This window comes from Natator depressus, chromosome 2, assembly GCF_965152275.1.
Source record: "Natator depressus isolate rNatDep1 chromosome 2, rNatDep2.hap1, whole genome shotgun sequence".
NCBI lineage: Eukaryota > Metazoa > Chordata > Testudines > Cheloniidae > Natator > Natator depressus.
This window is the reverse complement of record NC_134235.1, coordinates 227390550-227416173: the sequence shown is the minus strand read 5'-3', so window position 1 is coordinate 227416173 and position 25624 is coordinate 227390550. Positions and strand designations below refer to the sequence as shown.

At 43.2% G+C, this 25624-nt stretch overlaps 1 protein-coding gene across 2 annotated transcripts in view; it reads right to left on the bottom strand.

Moving 5' to 3' along the window:
* MLLT10 (MLLT10 histone lysine methyltransferase DOT1L cofactor) overlaps nt 1–25624 on the bottom strand; it is a 212478-nt gene that overhangs the window by 94716 nt on the left and 92138 nt on the right. For both annotated transcript variants that reach the window (XM_074946060.1, XM_074946059.1), the window contains exon 9: nt 3325–3420. In XM_074946060.1, the coding sequence (XP_074802161.1) occupies nt 3325–3420 (96 nt within the window). The remainder of the gene's footprint in view (nt 1–3324; nt 3421–25624) is intronic.

The following is a 25624-nucleotide window of genomic DNA, read 5'->3' as shown; positions in this document are numbered from 1 at the left end:
GCACTGATCCACCCCAAACTGGTATCACCTGATTAGGTCTGAACTCAGCTAGCATCCAGCACCTATACTAGCACTTTGGTGAAGTAATTTTTAGAAAGTTAAGTGTTTAATTTAGGTCTATAAATTGGCTTGAGCCTGGGTGAGAGAGACATCAATTTGTACATGTAGTGCAAGAATGTTGCTCTGAAATGAGCAAGTGTGTTTACAGGCACACCTGCTGTCTGTCGCTGGGTAGCTCAGGGCAACATGCCATAGCCATTGAACACGAGCAACTCCCAAAAACTGTGATTTTGAGTCCTGCCCTCAACAGATTTCTGAGAATGTCTGCTGTGCACTCTACCATTCTCTGCCCACAATCTGCTTTAGGTGAGGGGCTGCACAGGGGCTCCACTTTTGGAAGTTTTGCCCTGAAAGAAGAGCCTTTTGTTTAAGAGTAGATATTTCAAAGTGCTTTAAAATCTATGGAGATACTTGGATTGTGTTGAAAAGTGCTATGCCAGGGCACAGAGCAAGTAGTGTGCATTTGGGGTCACTGGTCAAGGAGTTCCTCAGATACAGCTCCTCCAATACAAAGCTATTTTTTACAATCAAAGTACTCTAAATCCCACATGCACAGGGAAATGGTCTCGAAAACTGGAGTACCACAGCAGGGGTTTCAGACAGACTTTGGGAAATGGGGAAGAGCACAGCCTTTGGGATGAATGGACCAGTTCATATCTCTGCAATCCTCCTATGGTACAGGAGCCCTTCACCCTACACTAGCCCCCGAAGTAGATTAAGGAGCGTGGCATTCACCTCTGCCTCTACTTGGTAGCTATACCCTCACAGCCCAATTGCCTCTTTCTTTCCTTCCGATAACCCCTCCAACCGTACTTGGGCCATGCAGGGAACAGAGGGAGAAGAGACCTGGTAGCTGAGTGGTGGTGAGGAAGACCCGTCAATCCTCCCTCTCCCTACAGGTTTCCCTCAGCCATGCCCTCTTACTATCATCACTTCCTCAAAATACAAGGGAAACGGACTATCCAAAACTTTGTTACCTTTGACTAGCAGTGAACCTCATATTTTTCCAGAACACTGAATGTGCATAAACCACTAAAACCAGGAAATAAAGTGCTATGGGAAACATCTAGCACTGAGAGTGTTAGCAGGAGTGTTTGAAGAAGAACAATAGTATACCCTTACATTGAACACAAAACAGAAAATGGCAGATTTTTTAAAGGGATTGGTCAGGTTTGGTTTTCTTCCACTACCAACTGCCAACTACAAAGGGGGACAGAGTTAAAGTTCTGTAGAGGGAAGGGCTGTGGACACTATTACCTTAACTTTATTTTCCAGCTTAACTTTATATTATCTGTGTTTAGAGGCTTAAGTATAAGTGCATTTGACTTTCTGAAAGGGTTCGAGGCACTGCCGGTCAACCTTATCTCTGCATTAATGAAGATTTTGAGCAGTGAAATTATGTTTTACTTCGGCTTCCTCCCTGTCCTGCCTTCACCCAATTACCTCCAATCCTTCCCCTTCAGTCAAACCCTGTTAACAAAGATTATGACAAAAGCCTAAACAGTAAGGGAAAATTATGTGTTGCAAATGTAACCTCCAGGTTTTAGGAGGGAAAACAGGTATACTGGGGAGCCCTGTCTGTGGCCCTATTCCACACACACTGGAAGTCTTGGCACCTCTGAGGACTGTGACCTTACTCTGGAAGATGGATGCTGCTGGGACTCCTACCTCACATAACAGTGGGAAAGTCAGGGGGGTCCCTAGTTCCTCTGCTTTGTCTTGGTCAGGGAGGGCTTGCTCAGGGATCTCAGTGTAAGTAGAATATCCACCATTTACAAATGTTCATGTTTTCCTGTTCAAAAGAACCTTAGAACATTAGGTGTCACCACAACATCCTTGTGAAGTAGATGAATTTTTTTCACCACTTGACTTAGGAAAAAAATGAGGCAGGTCAGAACTCAGAAGTTCTTGAATACCAATCCTGTACTCAGACCAATGCACCAAAACTTGTTCAGAGCTCTCAATATTTTCGTTTTATTTACTGTAAACTAATTCTGTGTCTTACATCAAATCACAATAGTGTCACAGGCAGTTTCTTCTCCTACTACTCCTTCCATTTCCAGCCAGCTGAGTTGGAACACAATCCAAATATTGCCCATCACCAAATATCATCTGTTATATTTAGCAAGTACAAGTATACTATGCAGGGCCAGGACAGGACAGAACAGAAGTCAATAGCTGAAAAAAGGATGAGCCCAAGACCACAAAAGGCCATACATTCCAAGACCACAAATGAGCTTCTTTGGAACATTTCCCTTTACAAGACATTTGAGGAACAGACCAAAGGCAAGCTTACTGTATTACCCAAGTTCCAATTAGATTATGAAACCGTAAAAAAGTGTGCACATTTCAAATGAATGTTCCTAATCCTGATGAGAAGAAATGAAAGTGTCCAAGCATACTGAGAACATCCGCTCTGTTGGTGATGGATCTACAAAACTTGTATAGTTACTTGAAAAGGTGATTACAGCCTCTGGAACCTCAGACAGTGAAAAGCAGAAGTTTCACATTTTTAATGCAACCAGATTACCACATGATAGGATCTGGGTGCAAGGTTTTGCCATCTTTCCATAGAAAGATAAAACAATTATACTGGTGAGTACCAAGAACTAATGAACTCAAACCACCTCTTTTCAGAATCATGTGTGAAACAGTACTGAGAACCTGAGATCCCAAAAGAATGGGAGAAAATGAATTCAAACTCCGGGGAAGGAAAACACATTTATAAGCTACTGCGTGCCCCCCTGTAACAGCACCAGTATGTGTCATTTTTGTAGTCCCTCTTACAAATATTCTTTACAACTTGGCATTTCACACGGGTCCCTTGAGTTAGAGTCAAGTCAGAGCCACAACAAGAACAAAGATTGAATGCAGCAGGCAGCTAAGAGGCAAAAATTGCTAACACTCAAGACATGTGATGTGTTGTGGATGTGTACTGTGCTCATGAGTTGTAGTTTGCAATTATTGACTTGAACGCTTCTTGTGTCAGTGATGGTCTAGCAAATGCTCCAAGAGCATATTACAATGGAGTATGAATAACTTAATTTTTCATATTTCTCAATTCACCAAATATTATCACAGAGAAGTACAAGTCTCTATTGCCACTATATAGTAACCATTATGCACTTATAAAGTTCTCAGACATTCTTCATATCACAGACACAAACAGTTTACAACTCTACATTACTAAAAACATGTGTCAAAACGCAAATTTAGTAATTCATTTGAACTTAAGCCTTAGAGGGGGGAAAAAAGAAAACTTACTTTCTCTGTAGTTACAGTAAGAGATGGAACCAAAGATGGTGAAGACTCAGATTGCTTCTTGTATTTTTGTTTGTGTTTGTCTTTTTCTTTATATTTCTAAAAAACATGAAAGCAAAATATAACCCAAGTTCAGGTTCATCTTCAACATAATCCATGTATGACATACATAATACAATTTTCTATTTAAACGTAAAAACAAATTTTGACTATAAAAGTTCTATTCTTGTGAAAGTCAAATATGACTAATATGTCAAATATTAAACTACGCACATTTTGTTCAGCAGAACCATAGGCATGTTTGCACTGAGAAGCAGCATATGCTGAAATTCTTTATTAGTTACAATCAGCATTACTGAATCTATTACAGTTACTAAAATAAAACAGTCTTGCCAAAAATCAAGATCTAGTACCATATTACAGAAAAATTGAATTAAAAAACTATATTGATATCCATTCTGTTTCAAAGTTCTTGTATTTCCACCAGAATTATTGTATTAATAGTGAACATTTTATTTTTCATTGGGTTGCTGCTACAAATCAGTGGTAAGACAGAATATTAACTAATTTACAAATCTCAGGCTTGCTCTACTACAGGTATCACAAATGACACTTTTACCAAGATGGCCACCTCCAGAAAACTACACTAATGTTATTTATTATAAACTTCAGTCTCAAATAAAGGGATTAGTTCATATACTGAGAGGAAATCATTCTGAACTTTCAGTATGTTAAACTGAGCAAAGAGAATATTTCCCTTTTAAAATAGTCTGAAAAATTACTTCTGAAATGTTACTTCTGCAGATTCACATTTGTGGGATTTTTGTGCATCTGTACCATACCTACTAGAGCAGTACCATATGTATGACCACTCCTTCACAGAAGCAAATGTTTGGACACAAAGCTACAAAAAGTATGCATGGTCCCAACTCCCTTCGGCTAACTGAAAGACTCAGAAGAACTACTCCAAAAAGTAGAGAAGGAAGGTGGGCACTGTGGATCTGCAAAGGCATTATACTCAAGCCATTACCGGTAAGTAACCTTTTTTCTTCTTTTGAGAATTGTCAATGTAGATCCACATGAAGATTAAGTGGCTATACAATCACCAGCAGGAGAGCAAAATACTTATTTAATAATGGCTGCAGAACTGCTCTATGGCAACACTGTCAGAATCAGATGTCATATCAAGGGAGTAGTGCATGTAAATACATACAAATATAATTCCAAAAGTCAGTTTCCACATATTTGCCACAGAAGAGCCGTCAGATAAGCATGCCATAAAAGCTGCTTTAGAACTAGCTGAATGGGCTTATAAACTTCCTTAGTAATGGATCACCAACTCAGTGAAAAAGTCTACATGCAAAGTCTAATTCATTTTGAAAATATGAGTAAAGCAAACTCCACTCTACACCCATAAACTATAAATAACTTGACTGATTTTCTAAAAAGTTTTATCTTCTCTAAATAACTCAGCACCCTCTTAACATGATGTTTATATTACCTAGCCTCACCAGGAAATGAATACGGTTTAAGAAAAACAGAATTCCAAAACATCTTCAGCATAAATATAGGGCAAGAACATAAAGCCATTTTGTCTTTGTGGAACACAGTATAAACAGCGCCCACAACCACAAAAGCCTGTAGTTTGTTCAGCCCTCCACCACCCACACGCCCCCCCCCCAGCTCCCATGAAGCTAGTATAGCAACAAAAGATAACATTTAGAAGTGGGTACTACAGACTGCTCTCCCGAACAGTTAAAAGGTTGTTTCCATTTGTCTTTAATTTTAATTTCAAGCCACTGAAATGGAAAAAAATATTCTGTCTGCTTGATATGTTCTATTCAGAACTTCTGTACAATGTCTAAGGACAGAGGAATCTGGAACCTCAGAGTGGAAAGCATAAATAACTAGAGCTGGACAATATTTTTAATAGTTTATTGGTGGATCCAAATCTATGTGAATTCGAGACAAATTCACTCAATACTTTTGGCCTGACAAAATATTTTTTGGGGATTAGCAGAGGCGGTGGCCTCCCTCTTAATCGTTAGCCCAGTGGTTAAAGCATTCACATGGGATGTTGGAAACCAGGATTCCATTCCCCTCTGTACTTGTTGTGGCATAGGGATTTGAGTTTGGCTCTCCCACGCTCTGAGTGCCCTAACCACCAGGCTATGGAGTCACTCACTCACACACTCTCTCTCTCTGGCCCAATAACTATTTATTGTTATTCATAGTACTGTAAAAATTCATTCACCTAGGATGTGGGAGACTTAAGTTTAAGTCCCTGCTCCAATGACTATTTAATTATATATAAAAAGTGCAAATGCTTCCACAGACTAATCCACAGCCAAGTAGCTATGGCACATATTCAAATTCCTTCTCCATACTAGGCAGAAGAGGAAACTGTTTCCAGGTCTCCAACATCCCAGGTGAGTGCTTTACATCGGTATGCTAAGGTTATAAAGTGGGTCACCACCACAACCACTATGCAAAAAAATGTATTTCAAGTCAAACAAAACATGTTTCATTTTATCTAAAAACAGATTTTTTTGATTTGCTGCATTTTTTGAAATTTTTGGATCCAAATCAATCTAATTTTTTTCTGAACTGCAAGTAACCTGAAAAATCATTTATTCTCCCAGATCTAGAAACTACTCAGTGTATTCTAAGAAATAAAATGTTGATATGTGTAGTTAAAACAAACTCAAAAAATATCCAAAATCGATGTTAGTAAAAGTAGACAACCCATTGGCCATAGTTCACACAGAAAATCTTTTCCATTTCAAGGAACGCTGGCTTCCTTGTAGGCGCCTTCCTGGATTCTAAAATTATGTCCTGCATCTCCTTGGAGCACTGAACACCTTGTACTCAGAAGTTCAAAGATTTAGACCTTTAGATGAAAGGATTCTGGGCCTGACTGTCAAATCTGACCTCCTTCCTGGGCAGAAGATCTGGAAGCTCAGGATGAAGTACTGAAAATTCCAAAAAAGGTTGCATGAGATCAAAATACCAGAAGTGACAAGCCCAGTCTGGAGTGATGAGACGCAAGTGAGCTTTGTCTCCTCTTATCTTCCTCATAACATACAGAAAATGAACCACGAAACGCAAACAGGAAATGATTACTCCAATACTAAAAAAAGCCATCTGTCAACATGCCAGTATCCTTTCCTGTCCTTTAACAAAAAGTAGACATTTAAACACAGTTTTTTGTAGCAAAAAAAATTAATAAATAAAAAATCTATGAACAGATGATTCTCTTCTCCAGAACAGAGTCTGTGCCACTGCTGTCCTCAAGGACCATTTTTGTTGTTCCTCTTCCCATGCTGGAGTCTCAAAGAGTCTGTAAGCAAATTACTTTTCCCTAACAGATGAATATCAGTCTTGTGGATTTGATAACATGCACAGCAGTTCCAAAGACCCATCACCTTCTGATACAAAGGCTGAGAATGAGCACTTATTTCTGTAGCACATGAGTGTGGTACTGTCAGTTAACATCTAGCTACCTAACTCTCAATTTTGTGTAAGAAAACACTTCAGAACCCAAAGTATGGCTTGTAATTCTAATATATTTATCTGAAGCATCATCTCCCCAAAAGTCCTCAAAGTTTATCTTTAAACCCAGAGCTTGAAACAGGATTACTTTCAGAGACTGACAAACTCCTTGAAAGCCGTGGGTTTGAACTGACCAATCATCCAGCTACAGATACCTATGAGATTCCTAAATTTCTGAAATGAACTGCCTTGACTGCCCCACATTTTGTAAAAACCCTGGGAGCTGTCCAAAAGACAGCGCTTTATAACTATGAATGCTTCTTACACAGAACTAAAAATACTGTTCACTTGCAACTCTGACAGAACAATGGCAATTTAAGCTTGAACACTGAAAGGCCTAAGCCAGTCCTAACAGATAAGGACAGGATAATGGATTCCACCACCATCATAACATAATAGTTGAATCTCCAGATATACTTGTTCAACTGTCTCCAATCTAATAAAGCAGGGTGGATAAAAATCAATTATTTTTTTAAAAAAACCAAAAAATCAGATTTTTTTTTAATTTAAATCAAATTTTTTTGATAAAATGCTTTTTGAGGAAAAAACCTATGTAAAGATAGTTTTAATTAAGATACATTATAGCTCAAAGATATCTCATCATGGAATAGGGATTAAAAATTCTAATTCTATAGTATGAGACAATATATTCATGTAATGTTTAAGAAAAGTTTTGTAAATGAGTTCCAATAGTTCATGGATTAGGGACCCAATCTTATGGGGTTCCAGGGACTTCTGTATAGGTTATTTAGGTTAATCTTTCTATCTACCCAATGGGACTTAGTGTTCAATCTAGAAGATACCATCAGAAATGTTTAGTTTTGCAAGAACTGGCCTAATCTGATGATAGTTTGTGAACAAAATTGTGAAAAGATAGATGGCACTGTCACAGCCAAAGTTCTCAACATTGGGCTTAAGAGAAATGCTGAACACATGCTGAGTACCCTGAAGCTTATTTCCGTAGCCTTGAACAAAATGAAGGGAAATAGCTGTTTTATTGCCGATGCTGTTGAAATTTGAAAGGAACTGAGTGAGATCTTAAAAAGAGAAATATGCAATGACAGAGTTAAATTACAAGCATTATCTCCACCTCATTTTCTTGCAAAGATTCTCAATACTCAGTACCAGGGTCAAACCTTAACTGCTGAAGAAGAGGAGTTGGCTATGACATGGACATCCATCAATCATCACTCCATAATGCCAACTATAATAAACTTCAGAGCTAAGGGTGAACCATTCAAGAAATATATGTTTGCTGCTGATGTTTTAAAGAAAGTCACACCAGTGAACTGGTGGAAATCACTTAAGCACTTGGATTCAGACACTGTTGAAGTGATAATCTCACTTTTAACAGCAGTACCTTCTTCTGCCGGTGTAGAAAGAATATTTTCTTCCTTTGAACTAATTCATTCCAAATTGAGAAATCGTTTGGGACATGAAAAAGCAGGAAAGCTTGTTTTTCTTTTCCAGATTATGAACAAACAGGAAAATGAAGGTGAAGATGACTGAGTTAGCTACAGAAGCCAATATTTTAAGTTTCTCATGTTGACCTGGCTGACAGTCGATTTAATTTATTTTTTTTTAATATTTAACTATTTTAGTTAAAAACAATTTTAACAAAAACAAACCTGATTTTAAAAAACTTGAATGTTTAACTAAATTCAAAAATTCATATGCTTGTTTTGTTAAAATATTATATGTTTGCTGTTGAAGAAAAAAATCCAGAATGCCTAATGTTGTTGTTTTAGTTAAATAAAACAATTTAAATGTCCGTCTGGTGATGTTCTCCTCCTAATACAGCATAGCAAGAAAATCCTCCAAATATTAACGATTAACCTGTTGAACTGGAGATATTTATGAAGTCATTGGGAGGTGAACTATCTGCTTCTATTACCTTTGGTAAATGAAATAACCACACAATCATTCATTTTCTGATATAGCTGTAAAACTAATCTGAAAAGTTTTCAAAATAAATCACTTTAAAAATGTATACTATGTACCTTCTAAAAATGAAACCTACACAGATATTAAGGTCAGAAGGGACCATTATGATCATCTAGTTGTGAAGAATATGTATTAAGGTTATAACAACCAACAAGAATGCATTTTATGTAGAAATCCATCATTAAATCAAGTTTTCCTGACTAGTGATTTAAATCAAATCCACGTTGTAATAAAGTAATAGAGATCTTCTAAGACCATGAAAATAGATCCCTGAAAAAATATAGGGAAGATGGGTTAGGAGGCAGCACCTAGCAGAATTGCATTGCATAGCCCTTCTGGATGACTTTTAGGACCCAACAATCCATAACAATGCCATCCCAGGCTGCCAGGAAATGAATATACCAGTGCTGAAAAGGGAAACAGAAGGGTTCAATACAAATGTTCTGGACCAAGACTCGTGTGTTGCATGGAACCAGAACAGAAGTTCATGCAGAAGCCTTCTACCAGTACTTATTCTTCAGTTTCCTACACTGTTGGGGGTAAAGGTCTTCGATAAGCTGACAATTAAGATCAAAGCAGTGACTTTGAAACTTGAAGTCTAGTATCTAAGACTCATAGATTCATAGATATTAAAATATTAGAATAGATACATCCCTAGAGACTTGTATTTGGATCCATGTTCCTTCTTCTAAAGTGGATGATACCTCCCCTGCAGAGAGCCATACGTCTTCCTCCTTTTCAAAGTGGCTGATAGGGCTTGGATGCCTATATATAAACTGATCCCAGCTGGACCAAAGATAATATGCATCCCCTTTATAGCCTCAGGTCTGAACATTTAAGATTCATGAGGTGGACCTCAACTGGGGTTACCAGGTGTCCGGTTTTCAACCAGAATGCCTGGTCAAAAAGCGACTCTGGTGGCTCGGTTGGCACTGCCGACCGGGCCATTAAAAGTCCAGTCAGCAGCGCAGTGGGGGCTGGGACTAAGGCAGGCTCCTTACCCGTCCTGGCTCCATGTGGCGCTCGGAAGCAGCAGTATGTCCCCCCTCCAGCTCCTAGACATAATGGCAGCCTGGGGGCTCCGCAAGTGGCCCCCGCCCAAAACGCCAACTCCACAGCTCCCACTGACTGGGAAGCATGGCCAATGGGAGCTGCAGGGGCTGTGACTGGGGCAGCGTGCAGAACTGCCTGGCCATGCCTCCATGTAGGAGCCAGAGGGGGGACATGTTGCTGCTTCCGGGAGCCGCCTTAAGTAAGTGCCGCTGGGAGCCTGTACCCCTGGCCTCCTCCCACACCCCAACCCTCTGCCTCAGCCCGGAGCCCCCTCCCATACTCCAAACCCCTCTGCTCCATTCCCTAGCCCGGAGCCCCCTCCTGCATCCCAAACCCCTCATCCCCGGCCCCACCCCAGAGCCCGCACCTCCAGCCAGAGCCTTCACCCCCTCCCACACCCCAACTCACTGCCTCAGCCTGAAGCCCCCTCCTATACCCTAAACTCCTCATTTCTGGCCCCATCCCGGAGCCCACACCGGAGCCCTCACCCCCTCCCGCACCCAAACCCTCTTAGCCAGCACAGTGAAAATGAGTGAATGAGTGAGGGTGGGGAGAACGAGCGACAGAGGGAGAGGGATGCAGTGAGTGGTGGGCAGGGCCTCCGAGAAGGAGTGGAGCCTCAGAGAAGGGGAAGGGCAGGCGTCAGGACAAGGGTGTTCAGTTTTGTATGAGTAGAAAGTTGGGAATCCTAACCTCAACTGCTCCTAACCAGCACTGCCATTTTAGATAGCTGTGGACTTGACACCAGCAACTATATATCCCATAAATGGAGATCTGTAGAGACAATTTTCAAAAGGAGAATACATTGATAATCGCATTTAAATAGATATGCAATGAAGCTTGTGATAATGGGAAAATATTTATAGTGGGAAGACCATATGGTAGGAAAACATTTATGATACTGATATTAAATATATTTTGCACACATATACATATGCATACACACAAGAACAAGCAAACCTTAATCTAGGATATAGCTAAACTACAACTAGCGTAACCAGAGATTCATATTTCATAGCTATGATTAATCAGAAAGCTTTATTTCACATTTGGGAGCTCAAGAGCACCTGTTTTTTTTTTAAAGTTATATAACACCTATTTTAATTACAATAATTTCAGGATGCAGGACAAGAAAACAGACAGCAATATATCATTTTGGAATACAGAAGCAACTACTATTCCAGACACTGTCCTCTATGAAGAAAAAAATGAGAAGACAAGTCATACTTCTATTACTTCACAAAGGCCAAAGATTTAATGTTATTAAATGATAAACTTTTATGAGTTATTGATGGGTAAAAATTCTTCAGTTGATTTGACTGAACTGCATGCTGTGTGATCTAGATTATTTCACGGGATTAAAAGTGTTCATCACTTGTTTTCTTTCATACACTTACAGATGTAGCAAAATGTCTATCATTAGCTACCAGGAGAAAAATGTCACCTCCTATGTAGAATAAGCCCAGAAGTCTATTTCATAGCTGCCACTTTATGTCTAGGAAAATGCTTACAGGACAGTCAACGAAATTTTAGAAGACCTAAATGGGGGACATCTTTCTTCTGGTCACAGAAATCCTGGGGCCAAAAAGTATTCTAGAATTCCAGGATGAAGTGGTAAGGAATGGGGGGACTGACCTAACACATGTGGGAGAGTTTTGTAGGATTGTCCAACCGGGAAATCATGTCTGGAGTGTGTAGGGTTGGGCATTTGTCCAGTCAAAAAAGAACTGATCAACTGATCTGTCAAATAATGCCCAAAATAGTAAAATATCTTAAAGCACCAATTTATTAGAACAACAAAGTAAGACTTTGTGGTCTCCAATAGGCTTAGCCTTAGATAGATACTTATGCCTAATTACAAAACATACATTACTTAAATGAGTTATTTTAACTCAGAACAATGCAAAACAATTAAATTAAGCTCTAAAACATGAAAGAATAAGTAGAGATTACTTACTGTAACTGGAGGTTCTTCAAGATGTGTGGTCCCTATCTGGATTCCAAATGCATGTGCACATGCATACCATGCACCAGAGCCGCAAATGTTCGTAATAGTGTCCGTTGACACGCATGTGCATCATGCATCAACCACACGGTGGGTCCGAGGCTTTAAGAGGCTGTGCGGATCGACACCGCTCTAGTTCCCTCACACAAAGAATCAAAGTAGCCCAAAGCAGAGGAGATGGAGGGTGGGATTGGAATGCAGATAGGCACCACACACCTCAAAAAACTCCAGTTACAGTAAGTAACCTCCACCACTTCTTCAAATGATGGTTCCTATGTGGATTCCAAACACGGGGAGAGTAGCAAGCAGTGCTCAGCGCAGCAGTGGGTGCAAGGGATCTTAAGAGGACACAGTTTGCAGTACAGCTCGACCGACTGCTGCATCAGTCACCAATGCAAGGGCAATGGTGTAGTGGCTGGAGAAGGTGTGGACAGAGCACAAAGTGGCTGTCCAACAAATATCCTGCCATGGAACATCTACAAGGAAAGCAGACTGTATATGCATGCATGGAGTGGGCTGTGAAACCCGGGAGAGAGAGAACGAACATGAGAGAGTGCATAGCATTCCGTGATACAACGGGAGATCCAGCTGGAGAGGCATTGCAAGGAGAGGCCGCAACCCCAGCAGTGCTCAGCAATGGCGACGAAGAGCCAGGGTACACCCAAAAGGCATGAGTACACTGGAGATAAAAGACAGGCACCTGGCGGACATCAAGGGAGTAGCATATCTGGCTCCCTGGAGGAGGCATACAGTTTAGGGTAGAAGACTGGGAGGTGTATGCACTGGTTGAGGTAAAAGGGAGAGGCCACCTTGGGGAAGAATTTGGGATGAAGCCGCAAAGAGACCTTATCTTTCTGGAAGATGGTAAAAGGCAGGTCTGTGATCATGGCTGCCAGTTCGCTAACGTGCTGTCAGGAGGTGATAGCCAACAGGAGGATCACCCTCATAGAAAAATTGGTGAGGGAGCAGACCATGGAGGGCTCAAAGGACGACTTGGAGAGGACGAGATTCAGTTCCCAAGAGGCAGTAGTCTTCCGCATGGAGGTGAAGACACTGAGAAGGCTGCGAAGAAAGCTGGCAGTAGTTGGGTGGGTGAAGAAGGAAAAGTCATCCACAGGGAGAAGGAAGGCACTGAGTGCCACTAAGTGGATACGGACGGAGGAGTGGGCAAGGCCCAACTAGTGGAAGTGGAGGAGGTAGTCCAGGAGGACGGGGATGGACATGGAGTCCAGGGGATGTTGGTGACAGTGTGAAGAGGTGCCACTTAGCCTGGTAACATTCCCAAATGGACTGGCGCCTGCTATGAGTGAGCATGTCACACACGGGGGTGGAGCACACTGTCTACATGTGAGACCTCCACCCTCTCCAGGCCATGAGATGGAACTTGCAGATGAATTTGTTCAACAACCAGAGGTCTAGAATGAGGTGAAGGCCACTTCCTTTCTTTGACATGAGGAGATAAGGGGAGTAGAAACCACGAACAGAGAATGTGTTCTATGGTGCCCTTGTGGAGTAGGGCAGTTGCTTCCTCTCACAGGAGGTGCTATTGGGAAGGATCTGGAGGGTGCCCAGTGGGAGGGCTGGAAGGAGGGAAGGAGAGGACTTCAATGAGGTGCCTATGGTGAACAATGTCCGGCACCCAACAATCAGTGGTGATCCTTCCCCAGTGGTAGGCAAAGAGGGCAAGACCACCCCTGAAGATGATCTGTGGCGTGTCCGGAGAGATGGATGGGGCTTTGCGGGTTTTCGAGGAAGGAGTCAAAAGGACAGCTTAGTCAGATGTTGTGGAAAGGTGGAGGCAGTGGAGGTAGCAGTAGAATAGTAGTGGGGCCGCTGAGAGCACGGCTGGCAGCAGGATGGTTCAGCCAACTGTTGGGGGAAGGGCTGGTAGGTAGCACAGGGGCGGGGCCAGAAAGACAACTGTTGCTGTCTGCAGACAGGAGCCGGGGCATAGATGCCCAGTGACCACAGGGTGGCATAGGAAGCCTTGAGGAAGTGAAGGGACTCATCCATCTTGTCACTTAACAACTTAAGGTTGTCAAAAGGGAGGTCCTGGAGGATAGTCTGGACCTCCTTTGGAAACCCGCTAAACTACAGCCAAGAGTCATGGCGGAGCACTACCCCGGATGCTTCATAGCAGGATGCAGTGTCAGCAGCATCAACTGCAGCCTGGAAAGCCACCTTGGCAACCAACTTGCCTTGGTACAGAAGGTCTGTTGCTTCTCTGGAGGAAGGAAGGCTTGGAAGTCCACTACTTAGAGTAGGAAAGGAAGTCATACTTGGCCAAGATGCCCTGGTAGCTAGCAATGAGGAACTGCAGGCCCGCAGATGAACAGACTGTGTCTCCTAGAAGATCCAGCTTCTTCGCAGCCCGCTCAGGTGGTGTGGACTTGAAATGTTGTTGACTGGCGCGCTCGGTGTCCGCGTGTACAAGGCAGTGGGTGTGTAAATAGAAAGTTCATACCACTGGATGCTACATAGTGGCATTCTGCCTGCTTCAGGGTAGGGACACAGGAGGCCAGGGTGTGCCAGTGCCAGACAGCATGAGCAAGTTGGCTTTGTGGCTCAGCAGGACAGTATGGGAGGGTGCCAGGGGTTGTATAATGCCCAGGAATTGATTCTGGGGGGTCCATGGGAAGATTGAGAGCCGCAGCCATGTGGCGAAGTAATCCATGGTACTGGACATGGTCACTGGCAGGGGAAAGAGCAGGGGGAATAAGCGCATTGTTCGGTGATGAAGAGGCACCAGTGAGGACTGGGGGTACCACCAGGGCTGATGGTGTCAACAGAGCAGGGGCATCCTGAGGCTCTTCATAAGATCGCCGGTGATGTGGGCATGGTTGTACTCCACAGTCACAGTAGTAGGCCAGTAGGGCCAGGCATAGGGATCAATAGGCATCGGCGTCATCCTTGGGTAGCGGAACCATGGGTCGGCCAACAGACCGTAGGCCGATAGGTAAGGTCAGTGCCAAGTGTCTGGGCTGTAGGACCAAGCAGGCGAGAAGGCTGGGTCTGGCTTGGAGGACCACTCTGAGTCAGAAGATGGGTCTGGCAGGAGTGGGACCATCCGTGCCATCAGTAGAGCAGGATGGTCCACGAGGAGAAGAGGTTCATCCATCAGGGCTGCCGGTGGAGAAGGTCAGAGCAAAGCAGGGTGCTGGTGGAGCAGGAGGAGCTCATATACCAGAGACCGAAGTCTCAAAGCAGGTGGAGGACCGGAGCGCCAAGGAGAGCCAGCATATGACAGGAGGAGCTCACCATCAGCGTAAGGGAAGACAAGCGCCCCGGTGTGTGGGCAACTAGGTGTGAAAGTCTGGATGGTCCAGGGGTGTTGACAGTGGCCCAGGCACCTGAGCCGAGGGCAGCGCCGGCAGAGCCTGAGGATGCTTAGACTTATGCTCCATACGAGACTTCTTTGGAGCAGGGGCATCCGCATTGATGCGTGACTTCTCATCCAACCTGGCATGGCTCAGGGAGGCAATGCTGCATTTGGCGGCAGTCCCCGTCAGGGAGCCACCTTTAGCTTATGCTTCTTGCATGCATGGTGGGGCTTCAATGGGTGCATCAGTACTGTGGGTGCCACACTGGAAGGCGATCACCACCAATGACAGGAGCTGCTCTGGCGGGCGGATCCATTGGTGCCGGATCCGGCTGCACACATGGGAGCATACCCTCCTCCATGAGGTACTTGTGGAGGCAAAGTTCTCGGGTCACTTGAGTTCTGGATAGGAACAGATGGCAGATGGAGCAACAGGCAACGATGTGGGCTTCACCAAGACAGTAAAGACAGTGGTGGTGTTTGTCACTCACAGAGAATGAGCGTGGACATGAAGCACAGTTTTTAAAACCGGCTTGCCGGGACATAGTCCCCAGGCTGGGGAAATGCCCCACAGAGGGGAAAGTCCAAGGAGAGACCTAACTATATAAACGGACAACTATATACCACTAAGAATTAAAATTATTTACAGCCAAACTGAAGACTAGTTCTCTTAGCAAGCTACAAACATTGAGGAACAGTACTGGCCATGAGGCGGTAAGAGTAAACTGGAGTGACATCAAACTGCACAGCCTCTTAAAGCCTCAGATGCACATGTGGGTCAACGGACACTACTATGAACAGTTTGGCTCCAGCACCTGAGCACCCGCGTTTGGAATCCACGTAGGGACCATCATTCTAAGGAAAACTATTACCTCCACCTTTTTAATAACATTTGGTTAGCATTTAAATGTGACTATTATTCAAGACTGACCAGTTACAAAAGAAAAGAAAAATTGAAATAAAAAACAGAAAAACATAAAGCAACTATAAAAAAAGGCATTTTGAAATGCACTTATGCTAGGTAGGCAGCAGGTAAACTCTTCAAGCAGCTCAATGGCTGTGTATTTTTTCTATGTGTTGAGGAAGAGGTTTAATGAACCCTCCTCAGAATTTCCCAGTTAATTTCTGTATATTGGTCTAGTCAGTTTTGATTGCAAGCTCTTCAGGGCAGGGACCCGGTCTTTTATTTAATGTGCTCTGTAGCTCACGAAAGCTTATGCTTTAATAAATTTGTTAGTCTCCAAGGTGCCACAAGTACTCCTTTTCTTTTTACAGATACAGACTAACACGGCTGCTACTCTGAAACCTGTCATTGACGGAGGCGTATACAAATAAGATACATATTTAAAATGTTTGTTCGAGAGGATTCTAGCAGATGAAGATGCTCAACTTAAAAAAAAATTGTTTTTGAAGGTCACTAAGTACCAAAGTCAGCACTTGAGTCAGGAAATGCCAAAATTAAGGCCATTTCTTAATTTTATTTCTGCTCTCTTATATTACAACAATATTCGTTAGAACATGATCACATACTATTTTTCCACAGGTTCCATGCTCATTCATTACATAGACTGGATGGTACAAAGTGAGTGAAACAACCATTTAGCATTTTTACCCTTTTTGTTCAATAAGTGTTCCTACTAGTTTTAAATAATGACAGAACTCCACCTTTCAATCAAGTTACCATAACCCCATAAGGAACTCTCCCAAAACTTTTTGGATAGCTATATCAACTAATTCTTCATCCACTATTTTGCTGACTCTTCCTAAGAATTCAAATAGGTTAGAGAGGCACATTTTACTGTTACAGAAGCCTAGGCGAGTGGCAGGATTCTTATTAAGCAGTACTCCTTTTGGTGTGTTTGTCATTTATGGATTTTCTCAGGTATTATTTCTTTTACTGAAGGCACACAGGTCTATAATTCCCAGGATCATCATTAACACTTTTAATAAAGATGAGCACAATGCTAGCTACCCTGAAGCACAGAAGACTGATGATACATTATTTACTTGTATTAGTATCTTTGTTACTAATTAGTATAAATCCTTCAAAATTCAGAAATGAAGGATGTCAGCAGTCCTGGAGATATGCTGCAGTTCAAATTTGATGAAACAACTTGAGAAATTTATTTTCTCTATCTGACAAAAGGAAACCTAACTGAGGCATTCCCACGCCCATCATCTTATGCGGTGAAGATCACTGTAGAGAAATTAAATGCTTATTCTCTTATTTTTGGTATTCTAGTTGATCCATTGAAACACCAGAGATCCCAACCTCTGGCCTATGTAAAGAATTTTTTTCTTCATATTTTTGGATTTTTTTTTTCAATGTCTTCTTAAAAAGAAAGCTTTCACAGGTGACCAAGACTGTCTTCTGTTCCATTATCCATTTTTAAAGGATACTATACAGACCTGAATAAACTGCTAAACCTTGCTGTTTAATACATCCTCCCCACTCTTTTCTTATTTTTGCTGTTATGTGTTGTTTAAGTATGCACATCTTCAAGGTGATAAATATTAAACAAACATAAAATGCTCGTTTTAACCTGGTTAATGGCTACAGTATTATGTTGTGGCCAACTTAAACTGCTGTATGACTGACTTATCAAAGCAAGCAAGAATATCTACTTTGAGATGTCACTTGAGATAGTGACATGCAGCAGCATTCAGTCTTTGCTGGGAGAATCTTTGCTGAAGTATCAAGTAGTAGTCGCTGCTACTTCACATTTAAAAATAAAACATCTGGTGATGGTCTGAATCTTGACACTATTTAAATACATAAATATTCATTTGTACAAATAAAATTGTTCCTAAGCAACAGTTTGTGATATTGTCTTACTTGACAGACTTCCAAAACTTTAGCTTCTATAATTATGGTCAAATTTTCCATTTTTCAACTGTACCAAGGATTTGGCGGGGGGGGGGGGGGGGGGGCGGAACCTGACAATAGAATACCACCTAAAACTTCCCCTCCAGACACACAAGCTAATGGGTTAACACAGGGGTTCCCAAACGGTGGGCCACGACATAGTCCTGGGTGGTCTGTCATGAGCAGAGTTGCGGGTATGGGGTGGTGTTGGCCCCCCAAACTGTATACACTGGCAGAGTGGCAGCCAGTGATGGCCCCCACCCAGGGCCAGAGGAGCCCAGCGCCCTCGGCAGGCAGCAGAGGGCAAAGTAGAGCTGCCGTGTGATGGGCAAGGAGAAAAGGGCAAGCCCTGAGAGGCAGCCACTCCTCAGGAACCTAGAGGAGACTGGGTGATGCACAGCCGTTCCTGCTCCTAGCTACCACACCATGCAAGGGAAGGTTACTCACCTTGTGCAGTAACTGAGGTTCTTCGAGATGTGTCCCCCTGTGGGTGCTCCACTTCAGGTGTCCCTGTGTCCCGGTGCCATTGATCAGAGATTTACAGTAGCAGTGACTGTGCGGGTCGTGTGTGCGCAGTAGGCATCTCGTGGTGCTGTTAGTGTTGCATGTAGCGTGCGCACGACCCGAGCCCTCCAGTTCCTTCTCTACCACAGAGTCCCTACTGCAAACTCTAAAGTAGAGGGGAGGAGGGCGGGTAGTGTAGCACCCACAGGGACACACATCTCAAAGAACCTCAGTTACTGCACAAGATGAGTAACCTTCCCCACTTCTTTGAGTGCTGTCCCTGTGGGTGCTCCACTTCAGGTGACTAAAGAGCAGTCCCTCTCAGAGGGCTGGGCGGACTTCGGGTTCATTTGAGTCACTGAGGTAAGTACTGTGAGGCCCACTATGACGTCATGAGTGATTGCATAGTGCTCAGCAAATGTGTGCACAGATACGCAAGTGACTGCCTTAAACATCTCTAATATTGGAACGTTATTTAGGAACGCTATTGAGGTTGAAACAAATCTAGTAGAATGTGCTCTAATACGTTCGGGTGGTTCTGTATTCCGGATACAATAGCACATTTAAATGCATGTGGAGATCCATTTAGACAATCTCTGAGTGAATATAGCATCTCCTTTTGAGTGCTCGGTAGTAGAGATGAAAAGTCACTGGGATTTCCGGAAGGGTTTGGTCCTTTCAAGGTAAAACGCTAGTGCACGCTTAATGTCTTAATGTGTGCAGGGGGCCCCTGTTGGAGTCCCATGAGGCTTAGGGTGGAACGTAGGGAGATGGATTGGTTGGTTCATATGAAATGCTGAAGTTACTTTCAGTAGGTATTTAGGGTGCGGGCATAGCATGACCTTGTCTTTGAAGAACGTTGAATATGGAGGATCAGCCATGAGCACTCCTATCTTGCTCACCCTTCTGGTGGAAGTAATAGTGACCAGAAAGGCCATTTTCATAGGTAAATGTAGGAAGGAGCAGGTGGCTAATGGTCCAAATGGTGGACTGGTGAGGCATTTGAGCCCCATGTTGAGGTCCCATGCCAGCACAGGTTGCCGAACTTCTGGGTAAACTTTTAGGAGGCTCGAGGAAGCGCTTAGTGGTAGGGTGCACAAAAGCTGAGGTTCCATCCATCTCTTGATGGAATGCGGAAATGGCTGCAAGATGGACTTTGATCGAGCTCGTAGCTAACCCTGAACTTTTCAGCTCCAGTAAATATTCCAGCATTAATGGTAGTGGTGCTGCAGCACCCCTAGAATGTCTGTCTTGACATCAGGCAGAGAATCTTTTCCATTTTTTAAGGTAAGTATTACTCGTGGTCAACTTCCTGCTGTTTAATAACACATTTAACTTTTTCTGAACAGGTTAGTTCGTCATGATTGAACCATGCAGGAGCCATGCTTGCAGGTGGAGTATCTGTGGGTTTGGGTGAAGAGTGTGACTGTTGTGCTGACACAGCAGATCTGGACGATGAGGGAGAGATCGCGGAGTGCATATCACCATACACATCAGGTAAGGGTACCATGCTTGTCTGAGCCATGTTGGGACTATGAGGATAACCTTGGCCTGTCTGTTCCTATCTTGTGTATCATACGTGAGATCAGTGGAATCGGCAGAAACGCATACATGAGTTGTGCCTCCCATTTGATGAGAAAGGTATCCTCTGGTGTTCATGGTCCCAGTCCCGCTCGCAAACAGAACCTTGAGCATTTGCAGTTCATTGGGGATGCGAACAAGATGATGATGTGAATACCCAACCAGTTGAAGACTGATCTCAGAATCTCGCCATTCATCTCCCATTCATGGTCTTGGTAGAAGTACCTGCTGAGTGTGTCCGCCGTCGCATTCTGGCAATTGGATAGGTAGCATGCAGAGATGTTTATGTTGTGTTGTATATACCAGTTTTATAGTTTCATGGCTTCGGTGCATAGCGAGTGGGACAAAGCATCTCCTTGGTGGTTGATGTAAAACATGCATGCAATGTTCTTGGTCATAATGCAGATAGATTCGTTCTTTATATGAGGTAGGAAGTACCTGCAGGAATTGCGGACTGCACGTAGCTCTAATAGATTGATGTGTAAGTGAGTCTCCCCAGGAAACCATTTGCCTTGAATCATGTGTTAATTCGTATGTGCACCCCAACCTGTGAGGCACCTGTGGCCATCATAATCGATGGGGGTTCCTGTTGGAACAAGATGCCCATACAAACATTTTGTAGTCTTGTCTACCATTGTAAAGAGTCTAGGACACTGGTTGGCACTGAGAGTTGTTTGCGCAGGCTGTGTTTTCTGGGTATGTATACCATGCTTAACCAGCCCTATAGGCACCGCATATGTACTCTTGCGTGTCATACCACAAATTTGTGGCTACCACGTGTCCCAGTAGTTGCAAGACAGTATGAGCCTCTATTTGGGGGCAGAGACGTACCTCTGAGATAAAGTTTGTGATAGTTGTGAATCTGGCTAGGACCAAAGATGCTTTGGCTTCTATGGCATCGAGGTATGCCCCAATGAAGAACAGTTGCTGGAAAAGGATTAGAGTGGATTTTCGTTCATCTGTAGCCCTAGATCCCTGAATAGTGTGATAACAGTTTGGACTGTGTCAGTTGTTTCTCCTTGAGTTGACCCTTTGAGAAGGCAATCATACAGGTAAGGGAAGATCATTATTCCCTGTTTGCATAAATGTGCTGCAACTTCTGCTAGGGTTTTGGAGAAAACTCTTGGAACAGTAGACTGGCTGAATGGTAGTACTCTGTACTGAAAGTGTTCGTGTCCTACTGTGAATTGTACGTATTTTCTGTGAGCAGGATGAATGGTGATATGGAAACAAGCATCTTGGAGGTCAAGGGCTAAAAACCAGCGCTCCGTTGCAGCGCTGGGAGAATCGTGCCCAGTGTGACTATTTTGGAACTTTTGGGAGTGTACGAACTTGTTGAGCTTCCTGAGGTCCAACATAGGTCTCCATCCCCCATTCTTCTTCTGCGTCAAGAAATAACGGGAGTAAAATCCCTTCCCCCTGTATTGAGAAGGCACTTGTTCCAGGACACCTAGTTGTAGAAGATGATCAACTTCTTGTCGTAACAGGTGCTCGTGAGAAGGGTCCCCGAAGGAGGACGGGGAGGGGTGTAAGATAGGTGGTGGTTGGGAGGTGAAGGGGATGGTATGTTCTGAACGGACTATTTCTAAAACCCATTGGCCAATGTTATTGAGGCCCAGATGTGACAGAATGGGGGAAGGTGATGACCACAACATGGGAATGGATTGTGCACACGTACTGCATGGTGAGGGAGTTTGTTCAAACCCTTGACCAAATCTCTGACGCTGTGAGCGTTGACGCTGCCATTGGTTATTGTGAGGCTGTTGTTGCTGTCAATTGTTGGAGGAGTCTCTGAGTCTTTGATAAGGTTGGTATCTTCTTCTCTTTACAGGTGGGCTATAAGTCCCCAGAGTGTGCAGAGCGGCCCAAGCGTCCTTCATTGTGTGGAGCACCTGATCAGTTTTGTTCAAGAACAATTTTTCCTCGATCAAAGGGTAGGTCTTCTACTTTAGTTTGTAGTTCTCTAGGGATGCCCGAGGCCTGCAACCAGGATGCCTGGTGCATCACTACAGCCATGGCTCTGGCTGTTGTGTTGGCGATGTTTAAGGACGCTTAGAAGGCTGTTTTGGCTATGAGTTGACCCTTATTTACAATAGCCTGAAATTGTGATTTTTTTTTCCCTTGAGGAGCTCTGCTGTGAATGTCCTAAGTTGCCCAGTTATCATAATTGTATTTTGCCATCAAGGCAGAATAGTTGGTGACTCTGAATTGTAACGTGCCTGAAGAATAAATTTTGCACCCGAACAGGTTGAGCCTCTTGTGTTCTTTATTCTGTGGTCTCAATCTATACTGGGTTTGCTTGCCGTATTCATTAGCGGCATCAACTGCCAAGGAGTTGGGAGGCAGATAGGCAAAGAGGAAATCTGCCCCTTTTGTGGGGACATAATACTTTCTGTCCACCCTTTTTCATGTTGGTGAAATTGAGGCCGGTGTCTGCCAGACTGTCTCCACTGGTTCCAAGATGGCATCATTGATAGGGAGAGCGATCTTGAAGGTAGATGATCGTTGTAATATTTGTACCAGCTTGTCCTGGTTCATCTGCACTTCCTCCAGCAGGATGTCCTGGCTTTGGGCGACCTGTTTAAACAGTTCCTGGAACTGTCTGAAATTGTCCGCCAAAGTAGGCAGTGGTGGCATAATTGCCTCATCTGGGGAGGACGGACGAATTGTGTGTGGGAGACATATCCTCTTCTGAGCTCGGTGTTTCTGTTTCATCCCCAACTTCCTGAGCCTCCATAGGCTGCGGGGTGGGAGATGCTGGATTGGACTGTAGTTCGCCCTATGAGCTGTGGATGGCCTGGAGTGTGGACCCTGGCATGGTACCTGAGGAGATGATCGGTGCCAAGTCCCATGCCTTAGGCATGTCTTAGTCTGTGCCTCGACTCCTTCTCCTTCGCTCGGACCTCGGTGGTGCCGCAGGTACCCGGGGCGTGTATACCCAAAAAGTAACACATTTTAAATCATTTTTTAAAGCAGCACTTGGTAATATGACCAAAGTGATATTGCTGAACATTAACGTAAGAAGCCCACAGAAGTGGGGGGGTTTAAAGAGGGGGGGAGGAGTGTGTTGTGGAACAGTGAGTGTGTTGGCACGCTGTCTCTAAGTACAATATTCACCAGCCTGAACACTTGTTCAGAGAGCAGCCAGAAGCAACCAATCCTGAGGAATAAGCTGGTGCACCCCCCCTGAACTCCCACCCCTGCTCAGTGGAGACCGGTACACCAGCAAGGGGAGGGGGACACCCCGACATCAGCCCCTACCTCCTTCCCCAGCTCTGCACAGCACATCAGTCTCCTCCTCCCAACCCACTCTGCCTGCCTGACACTACTGTCCTAGTGCCAGGGAGAGCAGGATTCCGCATTAATGTTTTGATTACATGATTCCCTCTGAGTTCTCCCACAGCCTCCTCTCCCCACAGACCAAGTATGTCTGCTGCTGGGAGCCCACATGCTCTGCTGGGCAGTAGCTATGTGAGCTCTCCATGCTGAGCAATTTCAAAACTTCCTGGGGCTTTGAAAGGGCAGGGGTGCATGCCTGTGTAGCTGGATGCAGGGCAGCGGTGCTCAAAAGAGTGAGCAGAGTGGTCACAGTGAGCATTGTGGGATACCTCTTGGAGGCTACATAAACCACATAAGGAACACATTGTCTACACTGATGCTGCGTCACTCTATGTTGCAAAAAGCTCTATACGTTTTCGGCAGGAAGAGCACTGCAGTGCATACACTTCCACTTTTTGTCAACAAAAGCTGCCTTAGTCAACAAAACCGTAGTGTAGACAAGGCCTCATTGCTACGGAGGTGCAGCTGCATCACTACAGCACTGTAAGTGTAGACAAGCCCTCAAATAAGAAATGTGATAAATTTTACACAAAACTATGTAAAGCAAGAGTGTTCTACCAGATGTCATAAAATCCTATGCTGTCCACAGGCTAGTTTTCATGTAAACAATTGATGCATTTCAGGAAGTCTGGAAATGCAAGCAACTCTGGATATATTTGATTGCCCTGGCTCAATCGTCTTCTGCTGAATATATGGTTCATTGAACCTTATTAATAATGGAAGGTCTGGAGTTGAGTTTGCCTTGCCTTTCAGTGTCAAGACAACAATGAACACAAAATCAGGGAATTGCCCTCCCCAAAACACATCAAGTAATAAGGGCACATACCCAGCTCACAGAAGACAAAGCATGAAACACACACTATATGAACCCATTCTAGCCAGGGCAAAGGTAGAGCAACCCCTAGCTGACCCAGGATCAGAGGAACACAGAAGGTGGCTTTTAGCTGCCTTTTTTATTAAAATTTAAGTAAATGTGCTGAGAAACATTACACCTTGGAGGATACAAACAGTTGACATCTATTAAATTAAGAAATCTTAGATCTACAACATTTAAAGCTTCAGTTTAATTTACAGTTTTATCCAAATTTTTTTTGTAATTGGTCTGGGCTTGTTACTCAGACAGCGAGATTATTATATGAATTGTGGTTTTAGGCCATTTTTAATCTTATTTCTTGAAGCTATAGTTCCTTGACAATTATTGTTCTGAGAAATGAAAGCAATGTAATATTTTCTATCAACATTTTAGGTGTAATGATGGATTAGAAAAGTCTTTAGGGAAAATATTACTGTCCCAAAGTTATTTACTGATGTCATCACAAAATAAACACTTGTTGTAAGCAACTAGCAAATAAGGATCAATATCACGGGTAGCTTCAGTAACTTTGATGACATGTGAAAATAAAAGAAACCTGAGAAAACAGCAGGCAGAAAATCAAGTTTGTTTGAATCCCCATTTGACATTTAAACTGCCATGAGAGTAAAAAAAGAGGATTATGTGAAAATGAGACGACCTTTCTCAGACTTCAGCAAGAGTTGCATGTACTTAACTGAAGACAGAATTTGGGCCTTACTTTTTGTGCATGTTAAAACTACTTTTTAGCACTATTACCACTGCAAAAATAATACTGAATTATATGCTGGTTTACATATCAGCAGAATAATTAATTTACAGCTGAAGAATCTTTACTTATTGGCAATACTAGAGTCAGCATTAGAAACTCAGTCTAGTCTGACAGTCTGGGGTAAAATAAATATAAACATAACATCTTTTTACTTGAAAACCAAGCACATTCACCATGGAAGCCAGTAAAAGAGAAACATGGAAAACCACTATACTATTTTTAGAGTCAGTTTTCAGAGTACAAGCACACACTTCAAGGCCATTAGTGTTCAACTAGTTAACCAATCACTTACCCACTGTGCACAACTAATATTAGAAATTTTTTCTACCTACAGTGCATACAGGATAAACAAGACCACACTCCTAGATGCAGAACATTACAATCAAATAGGCCTCTTGAAGCATTACTGCCATTAGCCTCTCAGTGGTACATTTTACAGTCTAGTCGGGCAGATTTTCAACACAGACATTTCTTCCTAAGTGCTAAGGTTCCCCCTCCTTTCCCCGCCCCCCCACACA